The 19,142-nt window shown below is 37.7% G+C and overlaps 1 protein-coding gene across 5 annotated transcripts in view; it reads left to right on the forward strand.

Annotated features, from left to right (window-relative positions):
- The window catches only part of LOC131431478 (protein Shroom), a 547,622-nt gene that overhangs the window by 526,578 nt on the left and 1,902 nt on the right, over window positions 1-19,142 (forward strand). For all 5 annotated transcript variants that reach the window (XM_058597214.1, XM_058597217.1, XM_058597216.1 and 2 more), the window contains one exon: window positions 18,824-19,090. In XM_058597214.1, the coding sequence (XP_058453197.1) occupies window positions 18,824-19,090 (267 nt within the window). The remainder of the gene's footprint in view (window positions 1-18,823; window positions 19,091-19,142) is intronic.

The raw sequence follows: 19,142 nt of genomic DNA on the forward strand, positions 1-19,142 counted from the left end.
CGTGTTATGAACTAGAAGAAGATGTTACAATAAAATAAACTATTCACTGATGACGGTTATGCAGGTAGAGAGTTCTTGTTATCCCTATATGTACAATAAAAATTGTGGAGCTGTTGGCTCACAATTCGCATCTTCATCTATTTTGCGTCGTCAATGTTGTTGTTTTGGGTGTAGTCGGAGGCGTTGGCTTGGGATTTGTTCGTCACTCCATCGTGCTTCATGGAAGCGTATTTAATTTGCTTTACAATAGTTTTATTAGATGCCTTAGGAGATAAAAAGTGTTCGTTTGTTTGTTGGAAATACTGGGTTCACTAGTTGCTAGTGTTATGCATTTATCCTTATGTTTACTTGAAGATGATTTTTTCGTAGTTTCATTTGAGTTCAGCTTCAGGGTTTACCCTTCCCAGAATCAACATGTAAGGAGCTGATTCCTGTAATTCAAATCTAACCGTACTGCAACATTTATTTTCAAATATATATCTCAGTGACCTGCGAAGAAAGGTCATGTACGCGTATTTTGATGGTACCATTTCTATGTACACAGAGATTTTGTATTTCACGTATTGCATCCACGTTCTGTCTGGACTTAGACTGACATACAAGTTTAGTTGAACTTGACCCCTAATGAAGTCTTTTCATTGAAGCTAATTTATTCCTTTTGCAACGTATAAATTTCACTTGCTGTAGGTGTAACGTTTGCCTTAAAAAATGGTTTTACGGCTAGTGAGAGCTAAGCTAAGACAGATAATTGCTTTTGATAAATTTTCCATGGAAGGTAATTCTTCAAGCTTACTTGAAAAAAAATCTAAGCCCTTGCGAGCGGCAGTTAATCGGAACATTCGGCATGGCGGACGAAGACATGCATGTAGGCATGTTTTTTTTAACATTTTCTTTGTTTTATGTAACAATTCTTCTTCGGTTTCAACACTTTCGCGAAAAAATTGTTAGATTGGCCTTCTGGATTCACTGACTTGGATACCAGATCGATATTCAGTCGCTCCATTTCCTTCAACGATTGCTTCGAGTAGTGGACCGGCGCCAGATCCGGCCAAAACACCGCTTCTTTGCTCTTATGGTTGTCAGCCACAGCAGCCTTCCTTCCTGGGTGTGTGAAATGAGCTTTACCTAGGAGCTCATTTCCTTCGTGGGGGAAGTAAAATACAAAGTACCCTGCCAGCCGTTGCCATCCAGGGTGGAATAGGTCTCGTCGTCTGTCACCACCGTCATGTCGCGATTCACTATATATATTACACTATATGAAATTGAACTATTATCGAAGTAAAACCAAATTGGAATGCATTGATATTTCAACAAATTAGACTGTATATTTGAATTAAAGCTAAGTATCGCTTCCAAAGTATATTGAAAAATAAAGAACTGGGAAGTAATTTTATGTTCAATTTCCTACTCCAAACATGTGCATGAAAAATGATGTATATTCACAAAATGTTTTTATCTGTGCGGTTGCACCCGCCGAGCGCACGCAGCGATGTAGCCACTTTTCCCTCGGTCTTCTTCTTCAGCTTCCTTTAGAGCTTCTTGTCGCTTAGGGTCGTCGGCTAGCCGGATCCGGACTTTCTTTCGATGGTCTGATTGTTGTCCAATAGTAGCCACACGATGTCCGTTTTCGATGCGGCGGGGTGCCATTCTTTGAACGCACACATTTTTTAACCGAGTTACTTCACTGTTTTTGCTATCACGGTTATTATAGTTCGACTGATACAGCGGTCAAATTTTGTCTTCTGACTCATGGGCTACTATGATTGATGCTGCATGGGTAAGTTTCTTCAGTGCAGGTGAAGGCAAACCCATGAAAAATGTCCATTGTTTATCCATTTTCTTTAAATGCAAACATTTTTGCAGCGTTTGAAATCAATGCAGATTGAATTTGGTCACAATAGCAAAGGCTGTTCATCGGATATGCTTATTTTTGCTCAATTTCGGTTTCAATAATGTGCGGGTTAGAAGTTGGTTATTGTCTAGTGTGCTGAAATTTTAACACTTCAGCGCTCTTATTGGTCATTCTAAGTAAAAGTGTCTAAATCTATAAATATATGCCTAAATTTTGCTTGCCAATATGTATAGATTTTTATGAAATGTAAGTTTGTATTATAATCGCATAAAGCGTTACCATGAGATCTCCATTTTACATTTTCAGAAATTCACAGATGTAAACATGTAGAATAGGGTTCAGGTTTTGAAGACTTACAACTCAGTTGATTTTATTTCTATTAGCTCTACTGTAGTCTGATTGCAAATATTTCCACGAATCTATTTAAATAGATAAAACCTTACATTTTTATTTGTAAGAGATTGAAAATTTCAATGGCAGCGAGCATTGTTTTATAGTATTGGCTAACAAGCTTTCCCAATTAGAGACAACATTATTAAAAGAGTAAGCGACATATCAGTTTCGCACTGATTGGTCATCCTAAGCTAAAACGAAGATTCTCGTTAATGCTTCAGTATCCCAAAAGACACATCAGAGTGTGATACACGCATATCTAAATAAAGTACAAGTTTGTTTACTGGTTTAGGTAGATGTTTTTTGGTGAAAGTCATCTTTCAAAAAACTCCGTTGTAATTTACGTTTCAGCTTACTTTTATCTCAGCCATCTTCAGTACTATTTATTCAACAAAAAAGTACAACTTAAACATTTTAATTTTTAACAATTTTTATTTCGTCTACTCACATTTTACCCAATTCTACCTCCTTCGTTCCTTTGGTTTTAAAATTAAATAAAGTTCTTTTCTTACTTATTTTACGCTGCTGGCGTCTCCTGTTGTTGAAACCACTAGCTTGTTGAGATCCGACGCTTTCAATCTATTAATGAAACCGTTATACAAATGTGAGAACCCTGCAGCGTGGAGTGTTTCAACTGTGAGTCTGTTGGACTCGTTGTTAATAGCAGCTGAAATTGTCCAATTAATCCTCAAACTCAAAAAAGGGTCTCTTGTCAGCAGAGATTTTTTTTAATCTGAGAATCTGGGAAAAATAGTTGCTGAGAGATAAATCTGGCGAATACGGTGGATGTGGTGGAAGTTTATAAATTAATGATAAATTAGAAATTTTCATAGTAATACTCGCATATCAGTCCCATATCGATTTTCGCCAATTTTGAGTTAGCTTGAGGAATGAAAATTATCCTCAATATACTCTCAGAAATTGCAATAAAAGTTGAGGGTTTGTTTAGTAAAATGTGAAAAAAATATCAACGCCTGTCTGTTCCATATGCAAAATACCCGAATATCAGTCTCATTCAAAAATTCCAATATTTGTTGCAATATTGGAATAGCAAAGGTGTATTACCGATGTTTCATGTAATGATACCATGATTTATTATTATGTTGCCCAATATACACACACACACACACACACACACACATACACATACACAGACGTTTGCTCAGTTTGTCGAGCTGAGTCGAATGGTAAATGACATTCGGCCTCGGTTCAAAAGTCGGTTTTTGCAGTGATTGCGTAGCCTTTATATATGAGAAAGGCAAAACAGTAAATACCATTTTCATTCATGCTGGGATTAATTGACTTCAATGAAAATCTGAGCACGAAACATGTCTCATGCAGCTGATTCAAAACTTTACCTTATTCAGCTTGAATATCAAACACAGAAGTAGAAGAAGTGTTCCTTTGGCAACGTTTCAATCTGTATTTTTCAAGAGAAACAAAATACAGATTAATCTGTATATTTGGCATCCCTGTTTCGCACGGCATATTTCGAGACGACATTCATACTAGTACAAAGATGAGTTCTAAATGAATACTTTCATTTTCGCATTGCGTGAGAACGTTGAACGTCGTAATTGAGTGTGTTATTGACGCCGCAAACTTTTTCCAACTTCCATTTTCATGAATCTGATGTTTTTAGTAAGAAATGGAAAAAATCAATTATGTTTCCAATGATGATCTGTGGGACTGAGAAGTGCCTTGAATTGTCACGACCAACAGGATCTGCATTTAGACAGAACTGAGATGGCTCTTGAAACAATTGATATCTAGAACTGAATTCTGAGTCGGTATTCATGTTCAGAATTCAGTTTTAGCATGCAAGCTCTGAATACTGGAAATGAATTCTGAAACAGAATTTCGGGATTCAGGAATTAAATTCTGGTTCAAAAGTTAGCTCTAAAATTCAGCTTTGAAGTTCAGATCTAACATTTAGTTCCAGAAGCCAGATATAAAATTCATAACCAGAATTTTGTTCATGAATTCCTAAATCGACGTAAACATTTCAAAAGGGCCTAAAAGCCATCGATAGATTCTCTTTGTTTACTTTCTCTTTCGTATTGGATGGAAATATTATCTTTCATTGCGCACGAATATTTTGTAAGTAAACGTGAAAATTAAGGGATTATTAACAGAATAGAAAATAAACAAAGAGAAACTTTCATTGGCATATGTAATTGAATGTTCACGTCGAAATCAGAATTCTGGATTCAAATCCCCAAAATAAATTCAGGAACTAAATTCAGTTCCAAAATCTATTCAAGTAACCAGTTCCTTAATCTAAAATTAGTATTTTGTTTTAGAGTTATGATTTCTATACCTGAAATTAACTTCAGAATTCAGATGAATTAGAATCCAAACTCCGAATTCCGTACTAGAATCCAATCCAACATTCAGTTTTCGACTCTAGATTCAGAAACTGAATGCGATTATCGATAAGCTGATGCTGATGCTGGTGGTTGAAGACGACTGCTCGCCAGGGAGCGTTCATAAACCACGTAAAACCACGTAAAGTATCTGTAACTTGGTCTCCCACAACGTTCGAAAGGCGAATGACACCGCGACCGAAAAGCGTCAGTCGTCTCCCCAAGGCCGATTTGACTCGAAGGAGTGTCAGGGTTTTAAACGCCGATTGATCCTAATTTTAATCAATTTTTCAAGCAGCATTGGAGCAGAAAAAATAAATCAAACGTAAGCAAAACACATACTTTGGCGGAGGAAAAAATTGCACCGATAGCTGTAAAAAGTTCATTGATGCTGTCAAAACTAAATCTAAAATAGTTTTAAAAAAAGACTAAAAAGTAAGAAGCGGAGATTTTTTACGTTCCTGGTTAACAATAACTTTTCTTCATTGATAATTCTTTTCCATTGATGCAGTTGATGTACTTCCCATATTTTATCAAACTCGGTTAATCTACTCCAGTCGTGGGGTTGGTTGACGATTTTTTCTTCGCATTTGATTATTAATAACTTTTCCCCGATTTCTCTTCAAGAATGAAAAAAAATCACATTTATGTGCGCTAAAGTTGTATCTTCAATCTTATTAGTTGGTTACTCAAATAAACTAGTTTCTTTACGTCTTCGACCCATCAAGGCGTTAGCAGTTTATATAGAACTGCTATCGTAACTAAACAATTCAACATAAACCGCTAAGCAACCGTAAAGTTAATGCTACTTGGGATAAAGTAGTCAATTTATCATTCCGGAAGCTTCAAAATGAAAATCTCTTTGATTTGTCACAAAAGTCTAGACCGATTTACATGAACTTAGATTCAAATGAAATGGTTTAAGGTTTCATCAGTGCCTTTTAAATATATGCTGGAATTACAAAGCGACCAGCGACAACGACCGGAAAATTGTTCTAATTGGTATGTCTTGAAAATTGTGTTTCAATTTGACTTAATCGTTTGTTTTTCTTCAAAAATCAACTAAAAATCGCAAATTCATCAATTTTGGAAATTGTAGAGAGGCAAATAATGCTTTTTAATTTTTCTTACTCGCTTGAACTCTTCATGCACTAAATACTAATTTTATTATTCAAAACCGAATGGTGAAAGTTCAACCAACTCAATGGATCAGATAAAGCGAAATGTTTTGAACCTAAGCAATATTTTATCCGACGACATTAACCCCAACATCGAAGAATTTGATGAATTCCAATTCAAATTCTTCTGCTCAACCAGCCGTGCTGCTGTAAATCTTAATTGTCACGTAAACGCAAAACTCCTCTTCAGTGCCCTTCCGAAGTAAAATGTTCGGGCTAATCAAACAGTTCGAGGAACGCAAACACTCACCGTGGCGGTTTACAAATAGTGCAGGTGAAAACCAACGCGAAGTCGACGATAATTATATTTAATCACGCGCCTCAAGTACATCGTACTCGTACACATCATCGAGAGCAGTCCAAATAAATCACCAGAGGGCTCGACATCTCGGAAACCAAAGTGAGGATATTTGTTTTCTCGAATCGTCGATTCGCTACTACTCGTGGGCTGCGCTAGCGTTAGATGGCTCTGGTCATTAAATCCGCAGTTGATTGGAAATAATTTGTGAACAAAATATTTGCAATTTGTTAAATCAATAGCATTTTTTGTTAAAAGTGTGTTCAAAAAAAATTATTTCGATAAAATATTTCATTCCGTACGCCCCTATCACAAGTAAATAGAAGCCAACGACAACTCGAAATCAAAACCAATGCGGCAGTAATTTTAATTGGCATCTAATGGATTTAAAATGTTGTTTGGAAAAGGTACATACATGACGAGCGCAGAATGAGATGAACTCTACCGAGATGAGGAAGGCGGTGGTGGCAGTAATGACGACGGTGATGGTGATGTTTGCCTTTCACAAAATTCTTACACGAAGAAATCAGGTACGAATTTTTTGGGGCATACCATCGCCAGCCAGCGGTAAGAGGCGGCCGGCCAGGCAGTACATGCTGGTCATATAATTTTCGATCATGATCGTTTTGGTCATCAAGTGCACCTCACGCATGACAAAGTCCTTAAATTCATGGATGAGTTGGTACTACCTAGAAGCAATTAGAAACTCGTGTTGCAACGTTTTGTTTCTTTTCCGCCGTTCTCGAGCACGTATTGAGAGCACGGTGGTGTCAGGTGATAAGAATATTTCCAAATAGTCTCTTATGGAACAAAAATAATCAACATTGGAAATGTTTTAGGATAACTTTGCCAATCTCAAAAGAAAATAATTACCCAGTCCTATCGGACGTCTTTCCTAACAAAAGACGCAAACAATCATCGCCCCCTTGAATGTTTGATATTCTCATCCAACCCCAACCCCTCCGTTTGGAGTTTGAACGATGATCGGTGATCACTGTCGCGCCTTTTGGTGGCAGTTTACTGTCGACCACCGTCGACACTCGAAGCCCCGCGGGTAGGTTTCTGTGATAGTTCAGTTCAGCTAACAGAGAGCAGTAAAATTAAAAAATTGCGCGTCGCGAAACCCCTGTCGTGTGTGTGGAGGAAGTAAGATTTTTCTGCAGAGATCTGACAACCAGTACCCATTCGGTAGCGCGGGCATGGCAAAGATCAGTCACGATCTACCGACAATGGTGCTACATAATCAAACATCGTATCAGCAGCAATGCGAGCGACACAGCGACGGCCGACAAAAGATGCAAATTTACGCAAGAAATCAGCTGGTAAGAAAATGGAACGCCACTGTTAGTTGTTGTTGTTTTTGTTTTCTGCTGATCGATGTGTGATATTTGCGGGTTGTGATGCGAAATTTCCAACAATCAGTCGGGCAGTGGAACAGGGAAAAAGGCAACCGAACGGTGAATTAGATAACATTCTATGTTGAAGCGTCCCACTGATGGATGCTGTGGCGGATATGTGAGTGATGTTTTTTAGTGGAAAAGGATCCTGATATTCATACGAATTCACAGGAAAATCCGAAATCTTACTTGTTACTTATTGTTTTGCTGTTACTAAAACGAAATTCATTTATTAGAATAGCGCTTTAAGTGATAAATGACTAGTGAAGGTAAAAGTTATTTTGTTTGAACCAATATATAAAATTGATATGGTTGTTTTTATTTTTTGTTTTGAAAAAAGTTGTTTTAACGTACAGAGCAGTTTCATAGACAGTGCAATAATTCAGCTGACATTAAGAATCTTCCAGATCAAGACATTGTGTTACGTGCCCAAAACTTCAAATTGAAGAAGAACATCATGAGTAATAACTAAACAAAATACTTTTTTCAATCTTAGCTTCAAATTGGTCTTTCGAAAAAAACTGCATTAATACTAAGCACATAAAACGTTAGATTACTAACACAAAAAAAACTTGTAGTAGATAATGTTGGACACATAACCGCGAGATTGACGTAGGACTGCTGTCGACATTTATTTTGGCACATTGTCCTATTAATAAATTATCCATTTCAAGTGAAATCTTATTAGATCTTTGAAAAATGCTTCGGACAGGGTGGTAAGTGACCGGGAAAAAGTCAGGAATTTTAGTGCAAATCCGGGAAAAAAATTTACTAGCCGTAATCTTAGTAAATCATGATTTTCCTGATTAAACAAATGAAAAGTTGGAGACAATACTCCATTTTGTGTTTAAGTGAGAAGTTCAGTAAAAGTTTTGAAACATCGTATTGTCCCACACAGGTTTTATGGTACACAATCCATTGGAGATGGGGCCAACATCCCATGTTTCGTTCAACAATTGTAAGGGTTTGTCAGCAATTTTCAATGGATCAGAAAGCATTTCTTAATTCCATTTGATTTTACGTTTCGTCTCAGACTCATCAGTGCGTAGCAGTTTATGTTGAACTGCTACCTCCGACCTGACGGTTCAACATAAACCGCTAGGCAGACGTAAAGGTAATGCTACTTGCAAAACACTTCTTTGATATTACAACTGAGTGTAATATCAAAACTGACGTCCCGAACGAAACCAGTTTCGGCTTGCTAGCCGTACAGATTGTGGTAAGTTTAAGAGGTAAAAGGTTTTTACCCCCTACACACTTAAAAAAAAACCCTGTGATTTTACATCTTATTAGATGCACATAAATGGAGCGTCGCAGTTCACGCAAATTTACGTCGAAGAACATTTAATATTTCGTTTTGACAGCAATTTTTAATGGGTTTTTAATGGATCAGAAAGCATTTCTTAGTTGTTATCAACAACAGCACATCAAATGGATGCTTTTTCTGGATTTCTGTTAAATTTCAGAATAAGTTTGCATAATATGATTGCAAAAGAAATATTAAGTAACATGTTTAATAAAATTTTGAAAAATTCTTGGGAGTCTTCATGTTTTTGAGTGGGCTAATGATTGTCCTAATTTCATCATAATTTGTCTCAGTAATGTCATCTTGAGACAATCCTTGTGTTGTAATCTTGGTATTGATTTCAATAGGATTCACAAAATTTAAAAAGCTGTCGACTTTGACCTAGTTCACCGTTTGCAATGAGTATTTGATTTCCTTCTTTGAGAGCTGAAATTGGTTTCTGAGAGTTTGTGAGAAACCTTAGAAAGGTTTAGAAGATGGTTTGATTTGTTCAGTGAATGTTTAATTTATATTAAACATCATTACCTATGAATTTCATAGTAGGATTCACAAGAATGCGGGTGTTGATGTCGACGAAGAATCGAGCTTAGATCATCTCAGTTACTAGAGGCATTGATTGTTGTTATTTTTCCGGATCGACAAGACTTAAGAATTTTAGAAGGATTTTGTTCTGTTTCGCCAACATTCAATTTTGAAAGAATATCGTATATGTTGCTAGATGGAATCGGGAGGAGAATTGTTTCTTGTTCATTTTTAACCTTAGGTATACTTATTTTAGACTATACTAGGCTAATATAGTATTGGAACACACTAGAGATGGGTAATCCGTTCACGAACAGTTCAACGAGTTATTTCTCCTCGAAGATTGAGTGAATTCTAGTTCTTTATTTAGGAATGATAGTTCTCTATATAGAAATGGAAAAAAATCGAATTCTTAGAGGATGTATACAAGTTAGTTGCGTTTTTCGGAATGTTTGCTGGTTTTATTTATTTATTTCTTATTCCTTCATCTGACCTGTTATAGTCTCCATGAAGCATTGGAAGGGGAAAAGCCCAATTGAGGATAATTCAATCGTCCAATTGGGCGTAAAAACTCCTTCATCTTTTCTGACGGTTGACAATAATACAATTATACATACATTTTCATATTACATTGTGGGCTTACACTTATACATTACAATAATCTTCTTAGTCTATCTTTAAAAACATCACATGAAATGGAAAAATCAAAACATTCATAGGCACTATTAAAACTATTACACATTCCCCTAATGGGTTCGTTTTGTCCATAGTCAGTACGTTGATAGTCAAGTCTTAAAAAGTTCCGCGATCTTAAAGTTCTAGGTGGTACATTGATATTTACTTGAGAAAGGATATTAGGAGCGTCAATTTGTCCCATCAATAATTTCCCTATAAATACAGCTCTGGAAATATTTCTCCTTTTTGAAAGTGTGTCCATACCCAGTAATCGACAACGATCAGTATAAGGTGGTAATTCTGTCGGGTTGCGCCAAGGTAAAGATCTGAGGGCGTAGCGGAGGAATTTAGCTTGTATTGATTCAATTCGGTTAATCCAAACGTCCGCGTAAGGACACCATATTACCGATGAAGCTTCAAGAACAGATCGGACAAGGGTGAAATACAATGATCTGAGACAGTAAGGGTCACTGAATTCTTTTGCTATTTTAAAGATAAATCCAAGATTCCGGTTAGCTTGTGCAATGATATGGGAGTAGTGGTCTCTGAACGACAGCTGAGAATCAAGTACTACACCTAAGTCCCTACGTTTATCCAACTGAGGGTTAGCAGGACCTTTTTTTCTACCCGTTTTCGGTTTATCCTCAAAGGTGTTATCCTCACCGAACTTCCTGATTGCATTTCCCACGGCTTTTTTACTTACTCCTTCCATTTTTGCTATATTTCTCAGTGACAGCCCGCGTTCTGTGCACCATTTGTACACAATTTTTCGACGTTGTTCTGCTGAAAGTCCACGCATTTCGAAACAAACTAATGAAAACGAATAAACAACTGCACAAGTGGTTAGAGAAGAGTGTAAACAACAGGACGCAGCCATAAAAATTGACAGATTCTGAACCATTGCGAAATGGCAGCGGTGTTTGGTTGCGTCCATACTTTCTGAGACAGTCTTTAACCGGGGAAATTGTTTTGTCAATTGAACTACCCTGCATATGAAAACACATGACTTGAAAAACCAAGCATGCTTCGCTTTACTTACTTCCGCCATGGTATTCAATTATAGTTCTATCTCTATGGAAACCCATCCAACAGAAAACAAACTCACACCGCGTCACAAGTCTAGTTTTTCACTTCGAGCCAAATCGCGCCAATGCACAGTGGTTTGAATCGACAAAAACGTGAACTTAATTCTCTAGCTGCTAAACCGTTGATCCGATATACATAGCTCCTTTGGAGAACTCATTCACAAAAATATACCTCGTTATTTTATCACAATAAAAAATGTGCAAAGCCTACTACGATAAAAGCTCATTTCAACAACTTTTTTCCCTTAAGAGATAGAAAAACGATGTCTTCTACAAAGTTTTAGAACTTCTAACGAGAAAAAATATTGCCGAAGAAGCTATAGGTCTAACGCAAAATGTTTCGGATATATGAAGCAATTTCGTTTGAAATCATTTGAAATCAATTTTTTGTACATAATTTTTTTTCACAATTATTTTCTGTGTCTACTATGTTCGAGACAATTACTAAAAACGTAAAATTACACATTTTTGTTGAAGACTGTGCACGGTTTGGTATTTTCCTTAAAAACTTATTTAACATTTGAACGTTTTTATATACTAACTTTAACTACTAATAGGAAGCAGGGTCGCAGACCAAAAGGCACATAAATATACTGGAAAGCTTAAATCAAGTAATATAAAGTTACGAAGTGTGTAGCGTGGCCCTTTTAAATTGTGTGAATGAGACAACAAAATTTAGAGTGCTTTTTTGACCATTTTCTTAGCAAAAACATTTGCTAAAACGACTATTTTGGTTTATTAAAAGGAGCTTTGTTGGAAATGTTCTAAAATTGGAATCGGTCGTTAGTGTAGCTTTGCTGCAATGGTGTAATGATTGAATAAAAAGACACTAAAGAAACATGTTAACGTGCTCATTAAATTTCGACAAGTTTTATTTATTCTTTTAATAGAATATTCCTTATCCGTTCTTTTAATTCCAATCCAATTCATTTCAAGGATGATATCTTACACCATTACCAGTACGCCTAAAAACAAATACGTTCTTATGAATTAAGCCATACACTGAAAAAAATAATAAAATTCACACGATTTCTAAATAAATAGTACTATGAAATGGACATCAGTTGAATTAAAAATTTGATTCAAAACCATCCTCGATGTAAAACTAAATTGGAATGCATTAATTTCAATGAATATGAATATGAATTTATTTATATTGACGCTTAGTTTTACTTTTAAAGTATATTGAAATATGAAGCACAGTGAAAAAACTTTATATTAAATTACTTGCTCCAAATATGCACTGTTGGTGTTGGTGAGAGCAGCGCTGAATATTATTTTTAGGATCACCAAAAGAGTTAATAATACAAATGTTGGAGCATTTGGTCGATGATAATATCACAATAAAATGCGTGAGTGGTTCAACGTTACATACAGGCGTACTCGGTAAAGTATCAAATCAAATGATGTAAATTATGAGTCTAGACATTCTTTAAAAGAGAACTTGAGTATAAAAACGTGCAAAGACTAAAAATTAAGAATAATAACCAACAAAAACAAGTTTGTTTGGTTTCAGGGAATTTGTAACTAATCTGTTTCCTAACTGCAATTCTATTACATTTTTTACTGAAGTCGGTAATGTCTCGCGTTTTTTTTGTGATAACGATCACCTATCAACATTCACTTTGAAGAGGAATCCTGAAAGACTCGGTACTCGCTGAGAGTAAGTCATCATAGTAAACTACAGTGAAGTTTTCTCTTTCGTCTGGTGTTAAAACTAATTATACCTCGACTGCAATTTCTTGCAAAAGTTGTTGCCTAAAGGTAACTTATCGATCGATATCACAAAAAACGCGTGATATGAAGATAAACAATTTTATTAATGTACGTTTTTCCTAAGAAAATGGTCAAAAAAGCACTCTATATTTTGTTGTCTCATTCACACAATTTAAAAGGGCCACGCTACACACTTCGTAACTTTATATTACTTGATTTAAGCTTTCCAAAAAGTATATGTATGTGCCTTTTGGTCTGCGACCCTGCTTCCTATTGGTAGTTAAAGTTAGTGCATATAAAAGATTAAATGTTAAATAACTTTTTAAGGAAAAGTCCAAACTGCGCACAGTTTTGAACAAAAATGTGTAATTTTACGTTTTTAGTAATTGTCTCGAACATAGTAGACACTGTAAATGATTGTGAAAAACGTTATGTACAAAAAATAGATTTTAAGTGATTTCAAACGAAATTGCTTCATATATCCGAAACTTTTTGCGTTTGACCTATAGCTTCTTCAGCAAAGTTTTTTTTTCGTTAGAAGTTCTAAAACTTTGTAGAAGACATCGTTTTTCTATCTCTTAAGGGAAAAAAGTTGTTGAAATGAGCTTTTATCGTAGTAGGCTTTGCACATTTTTTATTGTGATCAAATTACGAGGTATATGTTTGTGAATGAGTTCTCCAAAGGAACTATGTATATCGGATCAACGGTTTAGCAGCTAGAGAATTAAGTTCACGTTTTTGTCGATTCAAACCACTGTGCAATGGCCTCTTTTAGTGATGTATTGTTTTACTCGATTAATCAAAATAATCGATTAAAAGGCTAAAGTAATCGAGTATTTGTAATCGATTAACGACTAATCGAGCTAATCGAGTAATTTATTTACTAATTTATTTACTAATATACATAATCAACAGACAAAATATGGTCCTAATGATTATTTCTAAGTATATTTAAAAAACTAGTTTTAATTCGACTGCGCGGGACATGGAAATCGAAACCCGTCGAAACAGCATTGAAAGAACGTTGCAATCCAATGATGGCGCCATTGATTCCATAATTAGTGCGGCGTAAAGGCATTCTGAGGAGGTTGTTGTTGCGAAGAGCTCGTGCGCGAACATTTATGTTTATTTGACAAAGAAGTGCTGAACAATCGACATTGTTCAACAAAACATCGGCGATTAGCAATGCACGGGACAGATCACGTCGCACCTTCAGTGTATCGAGTCCGATAAGCAGTCCGCGGCTTTCATAACTCGGCAACTGATGAGGATTATTCCATGGTAACTGGCGAAGAGCGAAACGAACAAATCTGCGCTGTATTGATTCGATTCTGATATTCCCATTATGGTAAAGCGGGTTCCATACCGCCGAACAGTATTCGAGCGTTGAACGTACAAGCGAGCAGTAGAGAGACTTCAAACAGTAGATATCTGTGAAGTGCTTAGCAGTTCTCATTACAAATCCCAGGCAACGTGAAGCTTTTGCAACAATGTACGAGATATGTTGCTTGTAGTTCAGTTGTTCGTCAAGAAAAACCCCAAGATCCTTGGCACATGTGACTCTATCTATCGTAGATCCTCGGAGACAATAGTCGAAACGTATAGGTGTTCTTTTCCGTGTGAACGTGATGATCGAGCATTTACTGATATTTAATGTCATTCGATTAATCTCGCACCACTCCGAAAAAATTTCTAGTTGACTCTGGAGAGAAATGGCATCCTCAGTTGTCTTAATAATTTTGAATAACTTAAGGTCGTCGGCAAATGATAATCGTGGGACACTCAGTAAAAAGTTCACGTCATTGAAGTACAGGAGGAAAATCAGTGGTCCGAGATGACTGCCTTGTGGAATGCCAGAAAAAGCAAAAAAATCATTAGATAGATTATCACCGATCTTAACCGCCAACCGTCGATTGCAGAGGTACGATTCAGTCCACTGAAGAATACAGGAACCGAAACCAAGTCGGTCCAGTTTGGCGATAGTAATAGCGTGATTTATTTTGTCAAAAGCAGCGGAGAGGTCCGTATATAAAACATCTGTTTGAAAACCGTTTGACATAGCATCTGTTATAAACGTCGTAAAGCTTAATAGATTAGTAGCAGTTGAGCGTTTCGGCATGAATCCGTGCTGAGTTTCTACGATATACTGCTTGCAGTGATTGAAAATGGGTTCCAGAACAACCAGTTCGAACAGCTTAGGAATTGCACTAAGTAAGGTAATGCCGCGATAGTTGTCGATATTCTTCCTGTCTCCTTTTTTGTGCACTGGGAACATATAAGAAGATTTCCAAACAACAGGAAATACTCCAGTCATGAGTGACTGTTGAAACAGTTGACATAAGGGTGTTGCAATACCGCTGGAACATTTCTTCAAGACGACAGCGGGGATGCCATCGGGTCCAGGAGAATATGAAGACTTCATTTTAACGATAGCCTTTTGGACAGAGCTAATATCAACATTGATGAAATTCAACGATTGACTCAAAACAGGAACGTTCCGTGCTGCCTGGGAGATTTGATCCGTTGATAAAAAATCTCTAGAAAAAACCCCAGAGAATTTCTTCATAAACATGTCGCAGATTTCTTGCAAGCTAGAAGTCGGTTGATCGTTGTAGTACATAGACGAAGGAAGATCTGGCTCTTTCCTTTGCTCATTAACGTGCTTCCAGAACGACTTAGGGTTAGATTTTAATTTCCTCTGCACACTTCGCAAATAGTTGGCATAACATCGTTTGGCTGTTTTTTTATAAACTTTATTTATTTCCAAATAGTTTTGCCTAAGCAAAAAACCACCTTTCTTGGAATATTTCCTTAGAGCTGTTCTTTTCAAACTTTTTAATTTTCGTAACTCAGCGGATTGCCACGGTGCTTGTTTGGAAAGCTGGCTGATTTGCTTTGGCACATATTGGTCAATTGCATAAATCAGAACGTTGGAAAAGGTTTGCGCTGCAAAATTTATATCATCATTGTCAAGAATTTCAGTCCAGTCCACGTTTGAAAGAAATGCAACAATACTGTTGTAGTCGGCTCTTTTAAAATTGTATCTGACGGTTTGAGAAACTTTACAGTTATCCAACGTTTGATTTGATTCAAGTACAATGTGCAGGGGAGGATGATATCTAACGGATTTCACTATAGGAATTGCTGCTTCGGAAATTCTGGGTGCAAAATCGGATTTACTTGAAAAGCAAAGATCGAGAATTCGGTTGTGCTCATTTTCGACGTGATTCACTTGGCGCAATAGGTTAAGACTGTAACGGTCAAGCAGATGGACGATACCGGTGTGAAAAGAAGAATTCATTGGGTCAGCGAACATAAAGCCGTTGGAAGCAGGGTACCATTTCAGGCCGGGGAAGTTGAAATCACCAACAATTAGAATATCATCTGCCGGTTTCATGTGAACTGAAACTACTTTTTCTAGCGTCTGAATGTGCGAGTCAATCAGTGACAAATCACGTGTACGATCCGGTGGAAAATAAACCACACAAAGAAAAAAGGAACATGTGTTCAGGCAAATTTGAACCCATACCTGCTCGACACTGCTACCAGAAACGTTTGTTATAAGTTGCGCTTTTAAACGTCGGTGAATAGCCGCAAGCACGCCTCCACCGCTTTTCTTCGAACTGTTGCGGGAATCACGATCGCAACGGAACACATCATAGTTCGCACCAAATGCTTGCAAAGACAAAGTACTTTCACTCAACCAAGTCTCTGTCAAGGCGATGATATCGAAACATTCATCCGAACTTGACAACAGGTAGTCATCCAGACATGTATTCATACCACCGACGTTTTGGTAATACAATTGAATATGCGATGACCTTGCCAGAGTGAAAGAATTCGAGCTAGAAACGGGGAAGCAGTCAGTGCATGAATTGTCCACGTTGTTTGTATACTTGCCGACAGCGGCGGGTTGGAAGACCTCTTCGCCACTCGCGCACACAGGACCGGGACGACTGGTGAGCGCTGGCTGCATTGGCACGACTGTGGCGGGGTGCTCAGAGGCTTCCATGATACCTTCTGCGGTGCGTCCCAGTGACCGGTGAATTGACGGCATCAAACTGGAACCAGAATACGAATCAGCGCTTGAACGACTGGAAGTGAATAAATACTTGCCAAGGAGCAAAGTTTGGAAGCCCCCTACACCGCAACCGCCCGCAGGACCGGGACGACTGATGAACGCAGGCTGCGGTGGCAGGACTGGGGCGGGCGGGTCAGAGACTTCCACAATGCTAACAACGTTGCGTCCCAGTGAGCCACCTTCAGAAATTACTGAGCGGCTCCTTCTTGCGATGATGCTGGCGTTGGTGACGGATCGACAGCAGATGGGATCCAAAATTTTTGAGAGGATTTATCTTCAAATTGGCGAAAGTAAATTCCTTGTGGCCAAGTTGAAGGATCCAAAGCAACGGTGCGCAAAGCTGGGTCCAGGCCGACTTTGAAGGATACGAATGTCAAGTTGCTAACATCAGCACCTTTCGCAACCAGTTTGAACACCACTGGGTCGTTTGACATGCCGAGATTAGATCGTACCATTGCAGAAATTTCGTTATTAGTGACATCCGGTCGGATACGAGACAAATATAGCCAAAATTTGTCCGTCGGTTTTTCGAAAACAGGAACGCTGACGGTGTTTTCTCCTATTTGTTTCGATCCTGATTGGCACTCGAAAGCATCTTGTTCATAATCAGGCCCACGAGGTCTTTTAGCAGGACGACGACGCTCCAAATTTGGCCAGTTCGCATTGAAAAGTTTGGGAGGCAGAGGAGCAGGTTTAGATAACGATTTAATTTCGCTTTGTAAACTGCTTATAGCTTCCGTGAGTGATACTAACGGTGACTTTTCATCGGCCGCTTTTGTTATGGAGCGAAGATGCGAGTTCTCAAACAAATCGGCACAATTGTCACACATCCAATACAAATTCTTTTGATGCGATGTAAAATATCCCAAAAGAGCGCGAGAAACTCCCGAACATGCCAAATGAAATAAGCATCCGCAGTAGCCACGGCATGCAACTGAATCAATGCCGGTAATCGTTTGGCTACATTTTCCACATTTCCTCTCCATACTTAACGAAAATGCCTTCAATTAGGCTACACGCAAAGCACTGAATGGTCAGTATACAACGGGACGGTTGCTTATTGTCTAAGCCACAACACGATGTAAACAGAAGGAATAGCGATAGGTAGAACACAATTGAATCCAAAAACACTTCACAAATCGCAAGCGACAGTTGACAATAACACCTCACACTGTTGCTGTATGCAGAAATCTATCGCTGAATAAAATCTTAATCGCCTAACTGACGCGGAAACAATTTAAAATCGCAAAAATATTACGGACTAATAAAAACAACCATAGCAATCAATTAATCGAGATTTATATTAGTTAGGTTGTGGGCCATGTCGCGGTTAATTTTAACTTGTTGTCAAAAAAAATCAACCAGAAGTTAAAGTTAACCGCGAAATGGTTCACAGCCTTGTGAATAATTTGATCGATTAATGCTTAATAGTAATCGATTACACTAATCGTCTCCTCTTTTAATAATCGAATACCCAATAATCGATTAATACGAAAAATCGTTCAATTATTTCCTCTTCTTCCCGATCTCCTTCATAAAGCGGCTAATTTCATCAATTGCACTAATTTTGAGTTTACAGTAAGCAGTTCAATTTGAACCGCTCTGCACTGACGAGTCTAGGACGAAACGTAAAGATAATGAGACAACGATCCTTTTTATTTAATGTAGTAACAAATTCTACTACAATTCACACATATAAGAAATAATGAGCAGCTAACTTTGTTGAATTGAATTTCTATTTCTTTCTCAACATAGAGGTGTGTATGCTCTTTGAGCTAATCTCCAGTATCATTAAAGCAACAGCAAAGATTTTCTATAATTCAGTTTTAGGTACCGTCGAATTATTTAACTGATGTAAAAAAAAATCAAGAAATTTACAATCAAACAGAAACAACGAAAAACATTCCCCCTAAACGAACTAATCTCCTGCTAATAACTGCCGTCCATTTCACAGGAGGAACTCGTCCAGCGGCTCGGCAAAAAGTTACTAGTCCTGTCGAATGAGCAGACCAGCATCGCGGAGGAAAGCAACGCCAACGACCTGCTCGGCAACGATGTCGCACTGAAGGTGGCCCAAAAGGTACGACCGACCGATGCGTCCAAGTTCCGTTCGTACGTCGACGACGTTGGCTACATTACGATGCTGCTGCTGTCGCTTTCCGGCCGGTTGGCCCGAACTGATAATGCTCTGCACAACATTGATGATTCACACCCGGATAAGGTACGAAAAATGCTATGCTAGTTTAAATTTGAATGATCGGTTATTCTTTTTT

The sequence above is a fragment of the Malaya genurostris genome, chromosome 2, assembly GCF_030247185.1.
Source record: "Malaya genurostris strain Urasoe2022 chromosome 2, Malgen_1.1, whole genome shotgun sequence".
Taxonomy (NCBI): Eukaryota; Metazoa; Arthropoda; class Insecta; order Diptera; family Culicidae; genus Malaya; species Malaya genurostris.